The sequence below is a fragment of the Microtus ochrogaster genome, unplaced genomic scaffold, assembly GCF_000317375.1.
Source record: "Microtus ochrogaster isolate Prairie Vole_2 unplaced genomic scaffold, MicOch1.0 UNK58, whole genome shotgun sequence".
Taxonomy (NCBI): Eukaryota; Metazoa; Chordata; class Mammalia; order Rodentia; family Cricetidae; genus Microtus; species Microtus ochrogaster.
In genome coordinates this window covers 1,432,407-1,457,463 of record NW_004949156.1, presented here as the reverse complement: position 1 = coordinate 1,457,463, position 25,057 = coordinate 1,432,407, and the positions used below count along the sequence as shown (strand labels likewise).

At 37.8% G+C, this 25,057-nt stretch overlaps 1 protein-coding gene across 5 annotated transcripts in view; it reads right to left on the bottom strand.

Annotated features, from left to right (window-relative positions):
• The window catches only part of Dmd (dystrophin), a 1,456,297-nt gene that overhangs the window by 15,042 nt on the left and 1,416,198 nt on the right, over positions 1-25,057 (bottom strand). For all 5 annotated transcript variants that reach the window (XM_026777353.1, XM_005369733.1, XM_005369731.2 and 2 more), the window contains 3 exons: positions 10,357-10,600; positions 9,402-9,525; positions 815-907 (listed from right to left, as the gene is read on the bottom strand). In XM_026777353.1, the coding sequence (XP_026633154.1) occupies positions 815-907; positions 9,402-9,525; positions 10,357-10,600 (461 nt within the window). The remainder of the gene's footprint in view (positions 1-814; positions 908-9,401; positions 9,526-10,356; positions 10,601-25,057) is intronic.

Sequence of the window (25,057 nt, the reverse complement as noted above, 5' to 3'; positions counted from 1 at the left end):
AGGCTGCCCATTAGGGGTGCTAATCACTGGCCACAAGGCTTTCTTCTTCCTCCTTTCTGCTTCTCTGCACTTTCTTTCTGTCAGCTCACGGGTGACCTTAACTGTGTTTTTGCAGGCTGATGGGGGGGGGGTGGTTCAGTGACTGTGTCAGGTAATAAGCCATAACAAGAGCAGTAAAATATCTCTTTGGATGAAGTAAGCCATTTGCCGCTAATACAGGCACGGGGGAACATTTGTGTCCTAAAGTCCTGCTTTTGTAGGGGTGCAAGACTGTACACGGTCAATGTGATAGAGAAAAAGAATGCCTTTCTTTGCAAGAAAGGAAAAAGCCGATAGCCTTCCCTATGGAGAGCTAATTATCTCTATATTGAAACGATGGGGTATGATTCAGTTTTCAAACACAAAGGGCAGCCAGAATCCCCATCACTATCACTTCTCAGGCATTTTCTAGGCCTCACTGTTACACTGTAGCCTTACATCCCCGGCAAAGGTGCCATAGAACACTAATTTTCTCATCTGGGAAAATCATATAGGAACTGCTCTTAAATCAAAGATCCCATGTAATTAGCTCTTCGGATCAACCTGTGAACCATGTTGTACAAGGTGGAATTCTTCCTTCCAGAAACAATTCATTCACACAGATACCTGAACTCAAAATACACCAAGCCAGAAATCTCTTCTGAGAACAAAGTTTCATCGATGAAACCGAATTGGCATTCTGCCAGCACATGCTGCCTTCCAACGGACAGAAACACATCAGTCAGAATGGACGGGAATGGCGAAGTCGGACTCCCTTGGAGCTCTAGGTCCTTACCTCTTGAGCTCGGGAAGGAGTTGTTGAGTTGCTCCATCACTTCCTCTAATCCTGTGCTTGTATCTTGGGGAGGACTCAGAAGATCTTCCTCACCTTAGTGAAAGAGAAACAAGGAATAGCCGTCATACTCCTGCTGAATGCAAACACAGGCGAGGGCCAAGGAGCATTTTACAGACAACTGTAAGCTCATTTTGTTTGCTCATAACAACAACAACAAATCCTCAAGCAACTCCTCCAACTCGATAATTAGGAACTACTTCCTTAATGTGTGGAAATCCACATGGAAATTTATCTGTGTTATTATTCTTAGAGAAGAAAACTGTCCGTACTCATCCATTAACATAAAGTCACCAAAACATCTTTTCTTGAAGTCCATTGAGAAATGTGAAAGCCTTTTTTTTTTAAAAAAAAAACCAGTTACTATTACACACTTGTAATATGTTTCCTTAGCACAAAAGAAAAATAAGAATGTGGCAGATTGGAATTACTCCATAAAGGCAATAAGAGAGAAAGAGAAACTGGGGCTTCCAGTCTTTTACAATTAACAACAACAAAAACAAAATTAAGGAAACATTAAAGTCAAATGTAATAAAAGGAATAGATACTGTACATGAACTAATAAATACTATCATTAGTATTCTAAGGGCAGTAGACAGGGAATATTGAGGAGGTATGCTCTTCGCTCTCTGTTACCTAGAACTGCATTATCATCTTTGAACAGGGAATTTGTTGTCGATAATAGGTGGATCATTGTCTCTACTCAAACAATATTTTAAGTAATGGAAAATCTTCCTAGGTGCAAACTAAACTAATTTGAATTCTGACAGTTCTTTGAAAGTTATTTTTCATGGTGATTAAACTCCCCATCATGAAAATACTTTGGAAGCACACCAGTGAAAGCAAGGCCTTGTTCATGCAAGTCAAAAATAGCGAATGGGCTTAAGGAAAGCTCAGATTCACGTGTGACTTGGAAATGACTTGGGAGGTAGTGGTGGAATGATTTACATATTCTTTTCATTGCCTTTGGTCTATGCCATGCTTGCATTTTCAGCTGAGAGTACAATCCTGCATTCACTCCTGGGTTTTCAACCTTGTTTTTAAAGTACAAGCAGAAAGATCATTTGCTAAGAGAGAATCATATTGTAGGTGGCCATGAGTTCGCATGCCATTCCCAGAATGAACGGTTATTAAGATGGAATGGATAGAAAAGCCTCTGATTCGGGGAGTCTCAGGCCAGAACAAAGCTCTTTGAAATCCTAAGCACAGAAAAGACACAGCGAAGAATGAAGGTCACAAGAGAGTAAACCAAGATACTAGATTCCCCGTTCTTTCTCTCTTCTCTCTGCAGACATGTGTGAACATATACCCAGACATACATATGCATGTACAGTTTTAAGTTTCTATTGTCAGAAAAGAAGAAAATGGCATTTAGTATTTCTAGCTCATTTATTACTGCATTTTAATATACTTACTATCTGATGAAGATGGGATGAATAAAATATTACCAGAAAAAAAACACAACCCTGACCAATTGCAGGGCCAGTTACATCTTTGTGTTTCATTACTGATGCAAATTGTTGTTGAACTGGAAAAGGTGAGGCATTTTTATTGGCAACAAGTCCATGTTCATGACAGGATGTCTTACAGATTAAATCAGAACGAGCGGAAACATTCAGCATGGATGTCAATATATCTGACAGTTTAATTACATCATACCTGAGTTCTAGGAACTTCATTGTACTGTATAAAGACCCAGGTACAATTCAATGGTGTGATTGGCAGTAGTGTTCCTGAATATCTTCAAGGATCAAACTGTAATGTATAAGCTAATGGTGTCAGCTAAGTTCATCTTTACAGATAAACTATTACCTATCTCAAAGAAGAGTTAAGTTCAAATGCAAAATTGACTTGTTTTTAATAGTAAGCTTTTGTGACAGTGGTAATTGGATCCATTTAAACAGTTTTGGAGGTATTGGGGTTTGAATGCAGGGAGCTATGCATGCACTCACGTATTGATCTAATAACTATTCTAATATGTTTAGAGCACAGAACACACCCTAAATTGTATATAAACAAGAATATTCTGCTATTGCAGGTTTTTAAAAATATTCTCCAGATTTCTCAGGATGGATTACCTCACCTCTTTGTAAGAACTGAAATCAGGTCCATCACATAAATACAGAGGAAGAAGTAAATAGACTAACTGAAGAATTTTTAGCCCTAATATCTATCAGATTATATTGAAAAAGATGAGACAGTTAGATGAAGCCTGAATGGAACCCCACTGACTGGGAAGAGGGAGAACAAGAGGGGGAAGGAGCTAGAAGAAAAGAGTGATGTGAAGATGATCAAAACACTTTATTTATTCAGATGTATAAAAAATGTTACAATTTTAATCCCAGCACTTGGGAGGCAGAGGCAGGCAAATCTCTCTGAGTTTGGGGGTAGCCTGGTCTGCAACAGCTAGTTCCAGGACAGGCTCCAAAGTTACAGAGAAACCCTGTCTCAAAAAACCAAAACCAAAACCAAAACAACAAACGAAAAACAAAAAAATAAAAAAACTTATCAATATACAATTAATATATGCTTATTCATATTGTAAGAATAAAGTACTAGAATTGTGCTGTTAGATATTGGACCAGGTTTCTTTTGTAATGCCTTTACAAAAAAAATTTAAGGGGCTGGAGAGATAGTTTAGCAGTTAAGAGTGCTTCTTGTTCTTTCAGAAGACCTGAATTCAGTTCAAGGCATCCATGTTAGTAGCTCACAACCATCTGTAGCTACACCTCCAGGGGATCTAATGCCTGCTTTGAGAGGCACTCATAATTATGTAGGCATATAAAGGAGTGATGAACACTCTAAGAAAAGGGGGAGATGCATCTGAGTCAGATTTGATTTTGTGGTGCTCCACATTGAATTCAGGGTCTTGTACATAGCAGATAAAAACTCTACCAGGGATTTAGTCTTGGCCCTAAAATTTATTTCTTGAGTAATAATTCTATATTGGTTATGTAAGAAATTATCTTTCATCTTAAAAGACATGTATTCAAGTCTTTTGGATAAAAATGTCATTTTGTGTAACAGACACTAAATGGGTCAATGAAATAAAATAAACCAACAAACAATTTAAACATAATAAATATTCACATAAAAGGTGAATGAGTGAACAGAGTATATACAGATGTCATCTTAGTTATATAAGTAGATGTCAATATAAACAAAACATTAGTATAATGATACATAAATAAATGGATATGCAGCAATGGAGGCAAACTTGCTATAAATCTGGAGTTTTTCCCAGATAAAAAACAGAAAAAAGCTTATAAATCTCTAATATTAATAATAAAATCTATTTTGAATGTTTGGGAATTGTTTGACATTTTAAATAAACAAGCAGAAAATACTTTCAGCAAAGTAAGTTTGAGAAAGTAAGGAGTTATTGGATATTGTTAGGAAGGCACACACATGAGTATACAGAGGTCAGAAATGTTAAAAAAACCCTACTTTTGTAAATTTATATTTCTTTGTTTCTTTCAGTAAAATGTAAATTCTATTAGCAAATTCCCCCCATAACAACTGTATAGAATATATACAATGTAAAAAGACTTATTAGGGATTAGTATTTTGAGATCTGAAGAGGTACAATGAACTGGAGATACTCTGTATCTGGGGTAGCTTGAATACAGTAGCCCATCGAAATCAAACCAATGAATCCCTACTATCCAAATCCCTTAAATAAATACTTTTATAGAAACTGCATGCATCCTCCCATATATTTTAAATCATCTCTACATTACTTATAACACCTAATATGACATAAACGCTGTGTAATTATTTGTTATATTATTATCACTCAATTCAGGGAATAATGACCCCAAAATATCTATGTTCCATTACAAATGAACAGCACCCTCCAATTATTTCTAAGTTTGTTGCTTAATTGCTTAAATCCATGTACAGAACTTGCACATGTGGAGGGCCAACTTAGTTGAATTCTTCAGACGGATTGGTTGGCATGGCTTCTCCCATACTTCACTTGAAGGAAAATCACTGGGGCTGTATATTTAAAGAATACTTTATCTAGACTATAACTTTAGCCAATATCATCCTTACCACATCTCAAACATTTACAGTACAATAACATATATCACAGTAATTTAAATACCTGTCACCAGCATTTAAGAAATTCTCCTGGGCTTGAGAGATGACTCAGCTGTTAAGGGCTAGACTTAAAATCAAAAATATAAAAATTGCCCTTGTCCCCTTTATTAAAATTGGCTTACATGGTTCAATAAATACATACATACACACACACACACGCCTAAAAAAAAACAACAAAATCAAAACAATTTTGAATTTAGTCTTTTCTTTTGGAAAACAAATATTATAACATATCCTATCAATTCTATATAGGCAAGTTACCTTTTACCCTAATTCAGGTGCTCGCATATAGCACTTCTATCCCTGGATTCAGCTCTGCCATAATACTCCCAATTTACAAATCATCCGAACCACAGCCTGCTATGGACTGAGTGCGTTAACAGGTATGCAGCCTCTTAGGTGTTGACAACCTAAATAATTAATGCTTCTAAGCATCCAGAGTTCTGAGGCTCCGTGCTAAGATATGTGACTGAATTTCTCATGCAGGACTTCAAGGGGATAAAAAAGGAAAACCCTGAAACAGAGATGCTAAAGCTCATCTGTTTCCAGAATTTAATGACTTCTCAAAGGTGTTCAGCATTTTTTTTATGTCTATACTATCATTTACACTTCCAACAATCCATTACCTGTATTCAGACCTCATATGCAAAAGAAAAATCGGACAGAGATTTCCCTACATCACTGAGGTGTAGTAAAGTCAGAAAAACATCAAATATATCTTCTTCTGTTTGAGACCAAATGCGCCCTGGCTTTCCTATAAAGTTTGGCTTCTCTGGACCTGGATGTGCTCTCTGCCCTGCTCCGGATTCTTGCCCATGACTGGATTTTCTTCAACTATTCTCTTTCCTCAGGCATACTTACCTTCTTAGCGCCCTTGTCTACTTTCGTCACCGTCTGTGAATCTCTGTGATCACTCCCATGATCTCAGCACCCTGCTGATGAATTGCTCAATCCCAGCATGAGCTCTGTATACTCTAACCTTTTCAGTGATCTTCCTTAGAGGCTGCCTGGGAACCTACACCTTAAGTGCTTAAATGTAGGAAGCGCAGGAAACGATGTTCATCCCTAATACCACACTGTTTAACTCTCATGACCACTGTCTCACCCCTCTGACTGCAATTTATCTATTCACATTCTCCCCATACCCACCTCAGTTTTCGGGACAATGTCTTACTGTAGTCCTGGCTAGCCTAGGCTATGTCGATTCAGCCGGCCTGGAACTTGCAGCCATCTCCCTGCCTCTGCTTCCCAGCCATTAGGATTCCAAGTGTGAGTCACCAGACCACCAGACCTAACTTGAATGTAATCTCCTGATCTTCTATGAGTCATTCAGACCTTCAGCCTTACCTCTCTGCCCTTACAGTCTGAGTTAGGCACTTTGCTTCTCTTTAGTCCAACCCACGGATTATCTCAAGCATGAATTCCTCAACAGGGCTCAGAGTATAAACAATAAAGAAGTCTTTATATGAGTTAATATTGATGTGGGGACATTGGTGGTTTTAAGCCTTGGTGTCACTATGTTGCTCAGTTAGGTCTCCAATCGATCCTGCCATGTCAGGCTCCAGAGTGTCTGGTACAACAGGTATGTTATTACATCAAGATCTTCCAGGAAGTAGTGGGAATCCCAAGGAGAGGTTGGGACCCAGGGAAAAGAACTAAAGTCATGGGGTTGATTCATGTGTACTCGTTCATAAAAGAGGAGAAAAGAAGGGAATATATCAAATACTGGTGGCATCCATGGAAGATGATTGTCTAACAGCACAGGAAAAACAATGAGCATTGCCTGACAAGTGCCATCACAGCCATTCGTGACACCGAACAAGAGCTCCTCATTCTCCTTTTCTTTTTATCATATATCCATCAGCAACTATAGACTTCTTAGAAGCCTGTCCTGCGCAGGCCTTCATGATGAAGAATTAAGGATATAAGACCACACTAACCACTTACCATTTTCTCTAGAAATTCATCTAACTCTTGAACCCTCATTCCTGCTTGGGAATTGTGAGGGTCAATTGTCACCTGGGCAGACTCTAGAACCATCTAGGAGACAATATGTAGGCACGTCTGTGAGGAGGATTTAGACTAGTTAACTGAGGTAGGTGGTCTCTTTCCATTGACTGGGTTTCTGGTCTGAATACAGAAAAGAGACCTGTGAGCTAATCACCAGCAATCATTTCTCTCTGCTTCCTAACTGTGGATGGAACACGAGCAGCTTTCCCGAGCTTCTGCAGTCACACACTTTGATAGACTCAAACTAAGCCCAAGTAAAGCCTTTCACCCTTCAGCTGCTTTTTATCAGGGATAACTCTCAGCAATGGGGAAAGTAACAAATACAAAATGTTCTAAAATTTCCTTCCCTTTCCCTAATTCTCATTCCTTTGCACGGATCAACTTCCCTTCTCTGCAAAGGGTCGATCACTCATTGTGATCAAATCAGCAGTAGTTAACTTTCGTTTCCATTGGGCTCATTTAGATTTCATACTTTTAAGGATATCTTTCCTGAAGCCATATCTATGTCTCAGTCCTTTACCGCCCTAGCTGCTCAAATGGAGGTTGTCCTACTTAGCTGTAACTGTCAACATGACACAGCTCAGGGCCACCTAAAAGAGGAGTCTCAGTTGAAAGATTGCTCCGACAGACTGGCTAGTAGGGATGTCTTCCGGGAAATTCTGACTGCTAATGATGTAGAAGGGCCCAGCCTACTGTGGGCAGCACCATTCTTTGGCCAGAGGGTCCTGGGCTTTACAAGAAAGCTCGCTAAGTGTGGGTCTGGGCCTGTGTTTGCTTTCTGCTTCAAGTTCCTGTTTTGAGTTCTTGCCCTGACCTCCTCCTTCAATGAGGGGCTATAAACTATAAACTGAAATAAAACCTTTCCTCCCTTAGCTTGTTTTTCTTCCTGGGTTTTGTCATAGCAGCATGAAGGAAAACAGAGCAGCGGTCTTCCCTAAAGCATTGTATCCAGACACCTTTGTTATGGATTTGTCATCTCCTGTCCTTCAGCACTCAAATCTCCGGACATGTAGTTTAATTCAAGCCATCTGCCATTTCTCAAATGTATTACCAAAACCAATCAAATGTTACACTACTGGGGGCTAGAAAGATGGCTTCGTGATTGCGGTTAAAGCAGAAGACCAGATTTCAGTTCTCAGAAACCGTGTCAGTGGCTCACAGCTACCTGTAATATCGGCTCCAGCAGATCTAGGCTTTGAAGACACTCACACACACACACACACACACACACACACACACACACACACACACCCCGATATACATCTTTTAGAAACAATAAAATAAAGGGGTTGGAAGTACAACTCTGTGGTGAAGTACAATACGCCCAAGCACCTTTATTAGATCCATAGCAACTGGGGGGGGGGGACACGACACACCACGACGACAACGATGAGGGAAAGGGGGAAGCTCCGCTTTATATTGACAACCAACTCTCTTCATTTCTTCCCCCTTACACATTGCAGCCAGTCTCAAGGCCCTAGAAACTCTGTTTACATGGAATAGTTTCATAGACGGCTCCTCCCATATCTCTCAATTGTGGACCCTTGGAAGGCAAATATCTTGGCCTAAACAAATACCCCCTAACTGGTGGATCCGTCTTGAAATATTTTCCTTTGGGCAGGTGCAGGTTTCAGAATACATCTTTTAAGAAATATCTTTTCAGATATTCTCACCTGTGAAATGATTTTCAAAAGCTCCCTGACATGAGATGAGCTAAACACCCCTTTCATGTGATTTCGTCTTTCCTCTGCAGACTGACGTCTCTCTATCTTTTGCTTGAAGTCTTAGCTGTGTATTTAATTAATCATACTGCTTGCTGTTTCTTGCCATTGGGCCAAGCCTCTTACCCTTATACCTTCTTGAGAAGAAGGGTCAAAGGATTACTTTATCGTTTATTAGTAAGCAAAATCCGTGCACAAATATCACAAGACAAATGGGTATCTGAACGAGCTACAGCCACCTAATCCACTGCTCGCTCATTCAGGGTCTGAAAGAGCCTGTGCTTCTCTCAACCCGGCCGTCTCATTTGGTCACAGCTTGTGGCTGTTCCAAAAGAAAACTCGGCCTCTTGAATCAAAACGCTGCTCACTACTGGCTAGCGGACTGGTGACAGAAGTTCTATAACATATATAACATATATGTGTGGATGCTATGTGTATATAACACACACTTCAGGATATATTTGCTCTCTGATCCACCTTTTGGCATCCTTCAAAAATACTGAGCGGTCATCAGGCCTTGCTTTATCAGAAACTACAGTGCCGCTCTGCTTTGTCCTGAGAGAGTGGGAAGTTGCCTTCTAAGCTATGTGTGATATTAATATTAGACAATTTACTTCCTGATTTGAACTGGTAGCAGAAATTATAATTTTCTCAGACACAGAGTGTAACTAATTCTGGAAATAGCTGCTACTTACCCACAGACTCTGAAGTTTGACTGCCAACCACTCGGAGCAACATAGGCTGACTGCTATCAGACCTCTGCAGAGAGGTGGAAGGGGAGGACACTGTGGTGCCATTCACCTTAGCTTCAGCCTGGGGCTAAAGTATGCGACAGAAAAAAAGTAGTGTTTTTTCACAATAAACTCACTAAAACTAAAAGAACATTATAGACAAAAAATAGGAACGTTATAGACACTCAGGACTCACTCAGACATTATTACCATTCCTACTTAGAAACCGCACAGAAGTTGGGGAATGTGGGATATTTTATTGCTGATATAATTCATGGATATGCATTTGCATTTATAAAATGCATTTATAAAAATGCAGAAAAATATAGATATGGTAGGACAAGAATATAAGTCAGCAAATTAAGAGGCTAAAACATTGAGAAGGCCATGTAAGAACAGAGAAAATATAAAACTCCTAAGAGTAATGGAGAGTTTATATTCTTGAGAGGTATAAGTAACACAATATAAAGAACATTATTTTAAAATTTGAAATGCTCAGAAAACATGGAGCCTGCCTGGCTCGGGTCTGTTTTAATGCTGTATCCTCCTATGTTCCCAGTGGAGGCATAAATCTTTAAATTCTATGTTAGGGTTAGGAGAAGAAAAACCCCAAAGGTATACTACAAAATATAACTACTGTCAGATAAGAGAAATCATTTTAAACAGTCAGAACTTCATTCACAGAAAACGAATGGAAATCTTCTGGCATTTGCCTATAAAATGCATTTTCAATTGGTAAAAACAAATGAACAGAAACAAAAACCGAAAACATATTGGGAGATTAAAATGATACCAAAAAAATCTTGACAAGTACTTTAAAGCTTCAGTACAAACACCTGAGTTGTGTGTTTTGGTTTTATTTAAAAGAGGAAAAGTAAGAGTTTGTAACTCGCCAATATTAGAGAGGTGGGGGCCTTACCTGTTCCAGGAGCTGCCTCAGTCTGTGTAACTGAGACTCCAGCTGCTTATTGTGGTCTTCCAGGATTTGCATCCTGGCTTCCAGGCGTCCTTTGTGTTGACGCAGTAGCTTGGCCTCAGCAATGAGCTCAGCATCCCTGGGACTCTGGGGAGAGGTGGGCATCATCTCTGGAGGAGATGGCAGTGGGGACAGGCCTTTACGCTCATGCTGCTGCTTCAGACGATCATACTCTGCTTGTAGATTCCTATATGTATCAGAAGTTAAGAAAGAAAGGAAGAAATATTAATCACGTCATCAGATTCCATATAACTGGCAGACAGATGAAACTGACCATCACCAAACAAGAACAAGCAAAAGACAGGCACTAATGAATGGTTTGTATGATGATGATCTTACCGATGCTAAAGGAACAAAACAAAATCGGAAGCTTTCGACTGGTGTGTGAGGAGAGATGTTTTTCAGTTTTCATGTCATGCTAATAGTCTCACGGGTGCTCTGTTTAGATAAGTAAGCAGCAGCAGATTTCATCATTTTCTAAGTATTTCTTTATAATGTGAGATTAAAATTTTATGCCTCGATTCAGACTTTAATTTAAAAAATAAAAGTGTCAACAAAAATTTACAAGAATAAATGCACGCATGCGCGCGCGCACACACACACACACACACACACAAAGAATACACCATGTATTCATCATCCTGCTTTAATAAATTTAACACCTGCCATAATTTCTGCAAAACCTTTTCGGTTTTAGAGGATTTTTTTATTTTTGCATGCATGCATGCATGTTATGCTGGTATAGAACCCTGGGTCCTGCACATTCCAATTTTTTTTTAAGAAGTAAAATCCAGCAGCCAAACCTGAAATGATTCCAGTGCACCTTACCAAATCCATACCATACTCTCCTCAGCATCACCACTAAGGAAATAATGCCATACTGAATCCTATGTCCATCAATACCATGCATGGAGCCATGTGTTACCTTGAAATTAAGATGCGCTTATTGCCTGTTCTTTACTTAGAAAAAAAGTAGTCATTTCATGTAATTCAATCTAGCATCACTACTTTGCATGTTCTTAAATCTTACATTTAAGAACTTTATGCTGAAGAATATACATACCATTATGAGGTGCTTTTTGCCTTCCACATCATTTTTTGCAGCTGCATCCATGGTGATACATAATAATTTGTGTTATTTTATTGATATTAAGGTTTTATCTTGTTGCTTGAATATGTCCAAGTTTTCAGTTTTCCACTATTACACACCACGATGCAATGAACTTCCTTATAGCAGTTTCTTTGGATATTGGTTTAAAGGAGTCTATAAAACACATCTTGATGTGGGATTTGCCGAAGCGCTCTCCTAAATGGTTTTATCTATTTACTCTTTCAGCAGTAGCGGATGGAGCATTCCTTTTGCCACAATCTTATAAACAACTTGGTATTAGCAGACATTCACATTTTGGACCATCTGATGGCTACATTTTAACCTTCACATTTCTGATCACTGATGAATTGAACTTCTGTCATAACTGGCAGTTGAAATTGAAATGTGAAATGTCTCCCATATGCATGTTTTTGAACACATTGTACCCAGCTGCTGGTGCTTTTTGGGAAAGCTGAAGAACCTTTAAAAGGGGTAAAACCTGGCTGTATGTATTAGGTCATCATGGGCAAGCCTTGAGACATTGTAGACAGGATCTGACTTCTGGGAAAATTGTTTTCCTCTATTAAAGTTATTGATATAGTATAGATGCCTATTCTTTGTAAGGTAATATATATACATATATATGTGTATATGTATATAGTACACATTAGTTCATGCAATGATTTTTTTTTAGATTTACTTATTTTACTTTATTGAGCCACCATGCAGGTTGTTAATAGCTAATCCTCTGCAAAACCAAATGATCTTAACTACTGAGCTATTTTTTTTAGCTTATCTTGCTATATTTTGGTGTACAGTTAATTTTGTGAACATTCTATAGTATAAAAATAAATTTCAACATATTTTTTCACAGTTTTTGTTTTTATGTTTGGTTTCAGATAATTTTTCTTAGAGTTACATTATAAAACTTAAAATTGTGGGTCAAGCCTTATTGTTGATGACAAGATTTACATTAAACGTGATGAAATCAAACTGATGCCTAACTAGAGCCTTCACTCATACTAACTGGTGTTCAAGGTACCGAAGGATACTCTGCATGCTACCAAAGCAGAAAGAAAAGTGATAACCCAACTACAAACTCTTTGATCTACAATGGTGACCTGTCTGCACAATAACCTGATGTAATAGTGGCGCAAAAGTTGTAGAAGTAAACAACACTATTTAATTTGATTTAAGGCTCACTCCATAAGATTGAACCCATGCCCAATACTGCTCAAGTGGCCAAGAACCTAAGCCTAAATAGACCATGAACCCATGAGAAAACCAAATACGATTGTGCTAAAGGAACATAGCAATAAAATGACTCAACGATATTTTGATTTATCAACAGAGCAGTGTTTTACCCAGCCATCATCAGAGAAGACTCCTTCTCCTGTACATGGAAACAAATATAGAGACTCAAAACTCGATAATGTGCATCAAGTAAGAGACTTTGGAATACTCAGTCTTAAATGGGATCCATCAAATTCCCCCTCCCCAAGGGCTCAGGAAGCTTTGTGGAGGAGGAAGTCAGAAGATTGAAAGAGGCAGTAGGAACAGGAGACACGGAGGAAAAAGTGCCTTCCATATACAATAGTATTGACACACATATGAACTCGCAGAGTCTGTGGCAGCGTCCACAGGGCCTTCAGTGGTTTAAGCCAGATGGGGTTCTAGTGTTGAGCAGGGAAGTAGACAAACACCCATCACTAACCCAGGAGCTATCTCCAACTGACAACAGGTCACAAAGGAAAAAATTAGTTTTTTTTTTCCAATGGAGTCTCACTGGGTACACAAACCACACTTAAAGGCAGGCCCAATGCCCAGAAGTAGATGGCTAATACAAAACAAATTCAATGGTACTTTTGAAGGTTTTTTTTGTCTCAAAATGCTTTATGTGTTCATTTTTTTAACCTCACAGATCTTTTACTTATATGTTGTGGTTTCTGATTTTGTGTTTGTGTGGGATTTTTGTGTCTTATGGTGTGGTCATGTCTGTGTCTGTTTGTGTTTCTTCTGCTTTCCCTTTGGCTCATTTTTTTCCTGTTTGTTTGTTAGTTTTTCCCTATTCTGGTGTGTGTGTGTGTGTGTGTGTGTGTGTATGTGTGTGTGTGTGTATGTGTGTGTGTATGTGTGTGGTTGCCTGTTTGTTTACTAATGAGGGAAAGAAAGGGTGTGGATTTGGGTGGCTGGGGAGGATCTCAGAAGAGTTGGGGGAGAAGAAACTCTGATCAGAATTTAGTGTATAAAAAATCTGTTTTCAATAAAAGTTAAAATGATATAAAAACCCCATGGTTCCAAGAGATGGCTTAACAGGTAAGGTTTGCAGTCAAACTTGATGACCTGAATTCAACCAGTGAGACTCAAATAGTGGAGGGAACGGACTTCTACAACTTGACTTCTGACATGCGGACATGTGCTATTGCAACACATTCCGCCAAAACACACACAAAATAAATAGCATGTTCTTTTTAAAAAAAATATTAATTTTGTACTTTTTAAATTTTTTTTTTTTTGGTTTTTCGAGACAGGGTTTCTCTGTGGCTTTGGAGCCTGTCCTGGAACTAGCTCTGTAGACCAGGCTGATCTCGAACTCACAGAGATCCACCTGCCTCTGCCTCCCGAGTGCTGGGATTAAAGGCGTGCGCCACCATCGCCCGGCCTTTTTAAATTTTGAAGCTTTAACTTTTTCAAAATCTACTTTTCTTTAAAATTGATTTTATTGAGCTCTACATTTTTCTCTGCTCCCCTCCCCTCCAACCCTCCCCCAAGGTCCCCATGCTCCGAATTTGTGTATAAAGTGAGTATATGATCTCATTTTACTTTCCCCTCATTGATAAACATTCAGAGCAACTCCACTCACTGTGTTGGGTTTCTGTCATTGTCTGTGCAATATAGCAAGTGTCCATCCACAGACAGTTGTGTTTCTGTGCTCTCTACTCTATTCCATTGGTCAGCATAGCTTCGGATCAATTGCTCTTTGGTATGGCTTCCCATTTCCACTCTATTCCTCAAAATTATCTAGGTTATTCTAATCTCTTTGGTCTTCTGTGTGATTTTAGTATCAAATTGTCAGATTTCAGGAAAATCCATGATCATATTTTGGGTTTGAATTATATTGAATTTAGATTTTAAACTGGGAAGAACTGTTCATATAATTGAGTTTTCACACAGGAATGGGATAGAGCTCCTCATTATTATTGTCTTATTCTATAATATTTTATATTTACAGTACTGTGTATTTCACTTTTTTCCTCGTTGCTTTCGAATGTTTTTTGTTGTTGTTTGAGACAGAGCTTTGCCATGTAGCCCTGGCTGGACTGGAATTCTCTAAATAGACTAGGATGGCCTCAAATTCAGAGATTTTGCTTCTGTCCCCCAGTGCCTGGATTAAAGGGGTGGGCCACCATTAATGCTTACTTTTTACTTTTACTATTTTTTTTTCATTCTCCCAACAGTTCATCGATTAAAATAAGCACATTTGAGATACATTTTCAATCTGGGCATGAAAATTTTATATATGTGTATATTTCTTTATTTAATTTAATTCAGTTGCTTATTTTGTAATGTTCATGATTTTCAAATTCAACAAATAGTGATTTAGAGGTACAGTTTTTATATTTCCAACCATTTTACTAATCATTTTAGTACAGTTTCTAATTCACTTGTATTTTATTCAGAGAATAGCTATATGATACTAGTCCAGATATAATCTAACTATAGTTCATAATCCCTTTTTTAAATGGGTACTTAAAAATGCATGTATGAGGCCAGGCGTGGTGGTACATGCCTTTAATTCCAGCACTCAGTGGGCAGACACAGGCAGACCTCTGTGAGTTCAAGGCCAGTCTGATCTAAAAAGTGAGTTCCAGGATAACCTGGGCTGTTACACAGAGAAACCTTGTCTCAAAAAGCAACATCAACAAAAAAGATATATGTTGCTTTTCAAAAGACAGTATCTATACCTAGAGTGCATTAATTTTGTTTACATTGTAGGTAAGTTTACTAAATTTCTAATTCCATTCAGTTAGTCAATTTCTTAGAGCAATGTTGAAATACAAATGGTTTGTTTCCCCTTTTGAATCTATTACAACCTACTTATGTGGGGATTATGCAGTTATATGCATAAAGACTTAGATTGCTATTGATTTTTTCCCTCTATAACTAATCCACAATATTACAGCATACAAATATTCCAATGCTTTAGGATTTACTGAAAATACAATTACAAATGAGGAAACTTGGCACTTGACTGGGTAGACTCTTGATAGCTTTCTTCTGGTTACAAAACCTAGCAAATAAGATTAAAGATTTCAGCTGTTCATAGATATTGTTTCATTAGGCAAGATAAATAAAGAGATACAGGCTGTGAGCAAGCAGGAGGTCTTCTACTGAATGGAAATCCAGTAAGCTAATCTCATGAATGAGTTAGAGCATTAGGGAAATGTTTTGTGCTCCATATTAGAACAGGGGATGCCAAGATTTCCTAAAAATTCAGTGTCAGAAAGGTAGATTTCACGATGAGACAAAAACAAGACCTAATATACTCGTAGTCCATTCTTTTTATACACTTATCTTGTACCAAGTAGCACAAACTTTTCAGGAATTTAGTTAAAATCATGAAGGAAATCAATGTTTGATCTTTTTTGATGTATAAGGAATAGAATCGTCAGTCGGCACTGAGGAATATCCTATTGCAATCAACTTTCAAGAGCTGTCTGTAAAGTGTGATTCATAGCAATCTACATTAGTGGAGCAGGGATGAAAGCTTCATGGAAGTTAAGTTTACTTTCTTTCAGCAAGATACGCTGTCCCTCTGGGTCTGAACCAGATGTATGCAGTTGTCTACATTAATTAAGTCCCATTTGTGAGCATTTATCAAGGCATCAATGAAATGTTTCTAGGAAACTAAGCATGTGTTCAGAACAGCCCATTCCACAGCACGTCTTCCTTCTCCTCCCTCGCAGTTACACACACGCACACACGCATGACACACACAAAACAAGAAACAAAAATCGACTTTGGAGGCTAGAGAGATGGATCAGTGTTTAAGACCCAGATTTGTTTCGTAGCACCCACACGATGGCTCACAACCGCCCTCAATCCCCATTTCTGGGGATCCATCATCCTCTTCCGAGCCTCCATGGCCACCAGGCATCCATTTGGTACACTTAGATACATGCAAGCAAAATACTCATACACATAAAATAAATAAATATTAAAGAAAACTTTTTTCCTTGAATCGGTACAACTGATGATACTTTTATGTAAAATTTTATTAAAGCTTCTTTCTACCAAATTGGGTCACCCATGATGTTCTTCACTGAAGCACACTGCTTTTATACATTTGTTTCTGGGTAATGTAACAAAGTTATGACTATGTTCTCACTCACTGTCATGAAAGTGCTGACAGAAGACTATCCCATCCGGGGACATATTCCTGGGGTTCCAGTTGTACACAAGCCTCTCTTTTTGTAATTTAGCATATGAGTGTCTCTGTTCAGACTCTGGCTTGAAGGCATGCTTGAAAAATATGTCTATGTTTTTCTTTATATTTTCTTTTTCTAAACTTATTCTCTCTCTTCCTCCCTCCCTCCCTCCCTCCCCCCTCCTCTCTCTCTCTCTCTCTCTCTCTCTCTCTCTCTCTCTCTCTCTGTGTGTGCAGTGGTTTTGCAGTTACCCCCATTCATCATTTCAGTCTACAGCCATATCTTCTATTGCCATCTATAATGAATGAGGCAGACATCACACATCTCACCACGAGACAGTAAGTTGATTGCTTCAGATACTGCTTTCAAGATTGCGATGCTCACCTACCCACTACATTCCTTTATTGTCCTATGGTCTATGCATTAGGCTTATGTCTGTATTTAAGTTGTAATTCAGTAAAGCAATCAAAATGCTCACGCTCAAGTAAAAGTGTGTATGTGTGCACACACACACATATATATATATATACATACATGTAGGTGTATTTTTGTGGAGGCCTGATTTCAAATAGTAATCTTGATTCTGATAACACACTTTGTGGAAAGAATTTTAAAGAGTTTTATGATATCAGGAGCCAGAAGACCACAAATTCATTTCACTTATTGCTCTCCACTATTTGCTTAGCATTATTTTTTTGCCATTTCTGATCCACAGAGACATTTATATAGTTTTAAAATCCAGCTATGTCTTTCTCATTTTTCATTTCATATATTAACTGCTACTAGATAAATGGAACAAAGGAAGATTCCTTAATATAAGAGCTAATCTCATCTTAATCAGAGGATATTAGGGATTTTGGAGATATATAGTCAAGGTTCTCTTTATTAGTTTACTACTCCAAAGTGACATGAGTCAAAAAAGTATTCTCCTGCTAAATAAAAATGTGATAAACACATAGCTCTTAGTTCAGTAAACAAGTCGATTATACGGTTTACAATTCTGGGGCTTTCAGGTGACGTATCTTGCTGCGACAAGAGTTCTGAAGTTACGCATGACTCAAGGAAAGTTTCTTTACAAGGTCTCATTTGTGTAGCTATGGATGTCTTAGAATTCACTCTATAGCCCAGGCTAGCCCTACAGCCTACAGAAAAAGTTAGTTTCTTGGCTAACAACTAAATAAAATGCAAAATTGTTTATATCTAAATTATCTTTTAAAGTATTTATAAAAATTCAGGAGATCTATCAAGAAGCAGTAAAGCATATGAGGTTGAATTGGAAACGACTTTTAAAATAATTTAAATTAAAAATTTATGTGTATGAGTGTATGCCTAAAAATATATATATATATATATGTGTGTGTGTGTGTATATATATATATATATATATATATATATATATATATATATATATATCTGTATACCATGAGCATATCTGGTATACCTGGCCAATAGAGGTTTAGGATTCCCTGGAACTGGAGTTACAGATGGCTGTAGGCTGGCATGTGGGTACTGGTAATTGAACCCAAGTACTCTAGAAGAGAAACCAGTGCCCCAAACCCTTGAGTATCTCTCCTGCCCTGTGGAGATGAGTTTAAGTGATATTTTGGTTTGGGGTTTTGCTTTGCTTTGTTTTGGTTTTAAAACAAGGCTTTATAATGCAGTTTAGGATTCCAGAGAACTTAATGTGCAGGCCAGGCTGGCTTAGAACTCACAATCCTTCTGCATTAGAAGCATGTGCCATAATGCGGGGATTTTATAACGCATGTTCGGTACTACAAATGACTGATAAGACACTACTATAAATTCCATTCCAAGGTAAGAGGTCAATTTTGAGACAATGTTTTGCTATACAGTACCAGCTGGCCTGGAACTGTGGCTCTGTTCCCTCTACATCCAAATGTTGGGTGTCAGAGACATGTGCTGACTCCCAAGGTGAGTTGTTTTAATGTTTTGGCACAAACACACACTTTACTAATTTTCATAGCTGCTTACCAAATTCTATTGCTAACTGATACATAACAGTTTCCTGAATCTGTACATCTCACCCCTACTGATACTCTAATTGTTAGGATGAAGTCATGGAGCGATTTCAGTACAGATGAATATATGTCAGGGATCAGATAATAACTCCACAGAGAATCTATTTACATTCTTGATTATCTTGTAAATTGTATTTCTCTGGTATCTCCCTAAAGAACACTAATTCAAATTCATTGCACAAGGCTTCTGTCACTACAATTTCTTCTTGTAGCCAGTCATGCTAAAAAAAATGTTTCCCATCCATTATTAATTTCTTATTCTCTGTAGAGCTAAAACAACCTTCCATACTACAACTACACAGTTGTAGCTGATTCATTTTGTCATAAAGTATACAAACATGAATGCCCAGATACAAATTTACATTTTAACAAATTTCCTAAATACCTAATGGACAGAAAAGATGACTCAAATTGGCATGACCTTATTGCTTCATCTCTACTATTTGGAAATGCCAAAGTACTTGGACTTTTTAGTAGTGATTTACAAGTATCTCTATGGCAATGCTACCTAGCACATATGATAAAGAAAATACAGGCCTTTGTAATTTCCACTTAACATAGGTCATTTATTATCTAAATGGAATTCCCCTACTAAGAGTAATTATACAGTTATATAATTATATAAGTAAATAAAGGCATTTTTTCCAGTGATCAGTGAATTCTTAAGCAGTATTGTATGTTACACTTTTATACAGTCTAAGATCACATAGAGTCTATATGTAGTATACATGTAAAAGGAACAGAACAGAGAAATTAGGATCTACCCTCGTACAATATTAAAAACAATGGAAACATATCCACCAAAATCTTTATTGAAGCAAATATAATAAATCGTATAAAATTATAAGAGTCACTATACACTTAGTGAGTTAGTACTTCCTTTTTTAAAAAGGCATACTATTTTGCCAGAATGATGCATTTGAAAACTGGAAACTGCATAAACCCTTTCCATCATAACTCAACTATTTAAAGCTATATCAAAACACTTAATCAAACGCCAAGTCAAAAAAGCCCCTAGACCAAACAGAAGAAGATATTCATCTGACTTGGCATTACCAATGTTAATTAAGGAGAATCTCATGGAGTAGGAAATAAGAGTATGCATATTTTAGACTTGCCTTGAGCAAAACAGTAAAAATGGGAGGACGCCCCCAGGCTTATTTCTAATCCTTTTTTTGCTTAACAGAGTCCCCTCTTTGAAGAAATCACAGAGTTCTTAATTCCACCCCTTTCCAACTGAAATTTACTACGTATAAAGACAGATCTTCTAGAAGAAACTTAATACTTACTGGATTTTAGAATAATGGATATTTTTTCCAATAATATATACATTTAAAAATAGATGTCAAAGCATTAACAGAGAACAAAAAAAAGCATCAGGGAAAAATCTGAGCAATATAATAACTTTTTGACACCTTGTCTTTCTGTTGTCTTTCGCGAAGCTTGGCAGAGGAGGGAATTAAAGCAGGATTTGAGAGATAATCTTGGCATCTAAAAAGACCTTGATTTACTCCCTGCTGAAACTAAGCAACTGATTTAAGCACTAATCTCATTATGAGGTTTAAAAAGCCGTCAGTATTACTGGTCTGAATTCTGTATGTAAATCATATGCCAAGCTTAGCCCATACCATGTATTCCACAAAAGTTGGTTACTATTACTATTGTTGCAACTACTGTTATTCTCCTCTCCTCTCCTCTTCTCTCTCTCTCTCTCTCTCTCTCTCTCTCTCTCTCTCTCTCTCTCTCTCTCCTTCTCTCCCTCCTTTCCTCTCTCTCTCCCCCCTCTCCCTTTCTCTCTGTTTTGTTGTTTTGTTTTGGAATTTGAAATCTCAGGTGTGCTGTAATCTCCCTATCAGAAAATAGTGCTTAGATAGCGTTAAATGAAAGCGATCCATGAAGATGTAATGAACTTGGTAGAAAATGTAAATATAGTGCTAGGAAAGGGATTTAGCCTTCTAAATCTGCCTGGTGTGTACTTGGATCCTAGCCTCTAGCCATGTTGAAATTACTACCTCCAAACTTTGCAACTATTATGCATTTCCCACCATCTGTGTTTTAGTAATGTTTATCAGGGATGCACATTTAGAAAAAATGAAGTTACTGAGTTAAAATCATTACGATGGGAACTCCTTGGGTTTAATTAAATATGGTAGGTGTGCACCAAAATTGCCAGATTATACCCATTAAGTTACTGTTAGAATAACATGCTTCGGTCAAGTTGACTGGGTCAGTGTGTCTAGATGTGCTGTGTTTTCTGAGTATGCCACTGACACATTGATCATAGAAAATAAGACAAAATAAAACCCCAAAAAACGAAAACAGAAAAGAATTTGACAATATTAACTGGCTCTACTTTCTGTCTTTACCAACTCGCATTCTTCAAAAATTCATGATTATGTACCATACACATTATTGTCTATTATACACATTGTTGTTTATAGGAGAAATGTATTTATCATCAGTTCAACAAACGAAAAGGAGTCATAAGAAATCCTAGGCACATTATGTGGAAATAAGGACAGCAAAAAAACGCTCAAGACAAACATGATAGTGCCTATTCTTCTCTAACCAAAAGGCCGACTAAGACTGGAGATAAGTTAGTCAAGCCCCTAGGAATACTACCACTGGGAAAAGTATCTTTCAATTTTCAGACAAATACAGGAAAATATCAAAGTTTCATTATCTCTGGTCAGCAGAATGCTCAACCACCTCTAGGAGAGTCAGAACTTCAGGCTTTGAGTGGTCCAGCTTGAGTCCTCCTTGGGCATCAGGCCTTATGTTCATCTAATAAACTTAACCTGAGGGCCCATTTCCCACTTCCTTAAAGTGGTCATATTTGATACTATGTCCTCTTGTATTCCAGTGACAGAAACTAAGAAACTGTTTCTTCAAAAATAAGTACACAGTTGCCAGTAAAGTCAAAACAACCCAAATTTCCAACTGGTGAATAGATATTAAAAATGTGATACGTCTGTCCATACAATGGAATGCTAGTCAGCATTAAAAATGAAGTACTATAACATGATGTAATACAGATGTCACTTATAATATTATGCTAAGTAAAAGACCAGCACAAAAGAGCATGGGTTATACAAATTCATTCATATGAAGGGTAAGGAATATACACCTCCACAGAAGAAAGTCAATAAATTGGTAATACAGGTTTCTGTTGCTAGGGATTGGTCACAGGACAAAGGAGAAGTGAGAAAAAATGAGTACTGGATGACTTTCTGCGATGAAGAAAAGTTTCTAAAATTGAACGTGCGAAGGCAACTGTACAACTTTTGAGATTATGCTATCAACCAATGAATTATACAAGTTAGGAGGGTGGATTGCATGAAACAGACAGTATATATATCAAGACACTTCCGTAAAAATGAAGTTTTGGATTTCAAATTGTATCTTTCAGGACACTGAAAATAAATTCACAGTAAAAACAGTCATTTCTTATTCTTTTCCCTAATGTAGAGGACTCAACATGTGACCTATGGTGTACACATGTCTGTAGAATTACTTGTACAAGATAGCCAAGACTTTCACATGGTCTGTATGTTTCTTAAAAATGTCCCCAATAATCCTAAAACACGCAAGTCTAGGTTAACCTAAACTGAGTTGTTTTCATTCGAATGGAAACACAACCTAGGGAGACATATGAAAGAAACTGTAGAAAGAATAGCAGAAGTAAGGGAAAACAATGAAGACACCTTGCTTCTGTCACAGCTCACATGACAAAGAGCATTTTTCCTCCGCTCATTTACATAACACATGCAGGTACCTGGAACTCAGGAGACAGGGGCATGTGAAACACTATTCCATACCTTTGAAGAGCTCAGATTTGAATGTGTGGGATATTGTCTATTTCTACGCCACAGTAACAAACATTAGGTGACTACAAAATGATTGGGAACCATGCTCACTGCTAAAGCTGAAACTCTACAAGTTACTTACTTTGACAATTAGTCCTCTGGTCTACTAGACCATCATAAGAAACGGAACACATAGGAAATGATTTGCTTGTGGCCTACAATTACAGTAGACAGAGCGGCGCTTTATGGCCACCGACACAGAAGGTTACCTTTTGATTATTAAGACAAAATTATAAAATGGATGGAGTCAGCCGTTTCCAGGATCTATTTAGCTGTGTAAGTGACACAAAGCAGCAAGCCACTTCTAGCACCCCAGGTGTTCTTTCTACAGGTACTCTCTTCCTAGAAAGAGTCCTCCATAGGCTCCCATGTCCTCTATGACTGTGACCTTCCCCTACAACTCACTGATCCTCAATCAAGATTTCTCTTAAAACTCCAGATCTCTTTTTTCAACATTGTTCCTGATGACTCCATTAGGCGCCGGCTCTGTGGATTGGAACTAGTTCATCAACATGCCACACATGGTGGATATACTGAGCATTCATCTTTAAAATTTCTGTGTCAGGAAGAGGAATAGCTTCCTGAAGGAGCATCACACAGGACCATAGAATAATTTACACACTCTGTAAATTCACAGTAACCTGTTACTTTAAAGCTACATTTGCATTTCTGTTATAAGGTAAAGGGACAGAAAAAAAAAACTCCCACTGTGTTGACTACACATGTTAAAATCATGACCCAGTAGATATGTAAGCAAAAAGAGGCCATTGTCTGTAAACACTCAAAACATTTTTTTTTTCACTATTCTGGTGTCAGAAACAAAAGCTGCCTTCCCAGAAGCTAACCAGTGAATGAACAAGTAAGAACTTTCCGATAGTAAGTTCGCTGTATCAGACAAAGTATTGGTGGAATCTTTTGTTTGTGCTTTAACTGGAAACCCAGATTATCCCAGGCAGCAGTCCACAAAAAAGGGTACCAAGAATGTTCTATATCTACTGGTGATAATTTCACATGCTCCTTCCCATTTTATGAACTCATTCTTGAGGACTCGGTGTTTATACAGCAATTGCCTCAGTACTAGCACATATCCAGGGCTTATGTGCAGGTTCCTGTGGTAACTACTTTTTCCAATCTCCCCTGAAAAGACAAAGCCCCAGACTTCAACACTTACAATAGAAAGCTAACCATTCCTCTCTTTGGTTGGTTTCTTACACACTTGATTTTTTTAATCAAGTTGTGTTCCATATAGCATTACAATTGAGTTTGAGGTCAAGTCAGCAAGGACAGTATTGGGTTAAACATAATTAACCATTGCTTTCTCTTCTATCCTCAACACAAACATTAAAGTGACAAGGATTCCCTTATACAAAAGCTTATCTGTCTTTGGAATACTTTTCCTTAAAGGCTCTCAAAGACATTCTCTGAACACATTTTGGGCTACCATAAGCTATATTCCATGTATTTTCTGTAAAAAATAGTCTTTCCACAATTATCAAAAGCCACCTAGGGTTTCCCTTGATCTTTTGTATTGAATGTTGGTGAGTACACTAGTCAATAATTATACATAGCATAACACTGGTTCAGAGTTCAGAGCCATCAGACTAGGAATCCATGTGGTAGCTGTCTGCAGTGTCTTTTAGAGTCTAGATACCAAGTCTTTTTGATACAGGGTTGTAACTATTGAATAAAATAGTATATGAACTCAGACCTGGTTCTGTTCACATCAAGCATTCAAAGGACAGCTATTCATCTTTGTTGCCAAAATTCAGGAAAATTACAATGTTTCTTTAGTATAGCCTATATTTCCTTCATCTAATATTAAGAGTTTGCAAAAATGTTTCTTCTTACCTTCCTGGATACAAGGAAGTTCCAATGGAATCTGAAGCTCAATCGAGGGCATCCCTAGTATGCTCATTCACACCACAGAGATCTGATTGCTATGGCTTTTTAAAATATACCCTTTTGGAAAAGGAACACATTTATAGAAATGTCCTCTAATACAAGAATTTAGTAGACCAAATACACTATGCCTATAGTCTGCCCCTTTGCAAATAGAAGTTGCATATAGAATAGAAGTCAAACTCCTTAATATGACTTACAACGTCTTTTATAAAAGAGTCTCCACCTGCATTCTTTCTCCTCATTCCATGTTATGCATGATTCATAGTTCTGGCAGTCAGGAAAACTCTTCCCTTCCCCGCTGTAGTCTAGGAAAGGGCT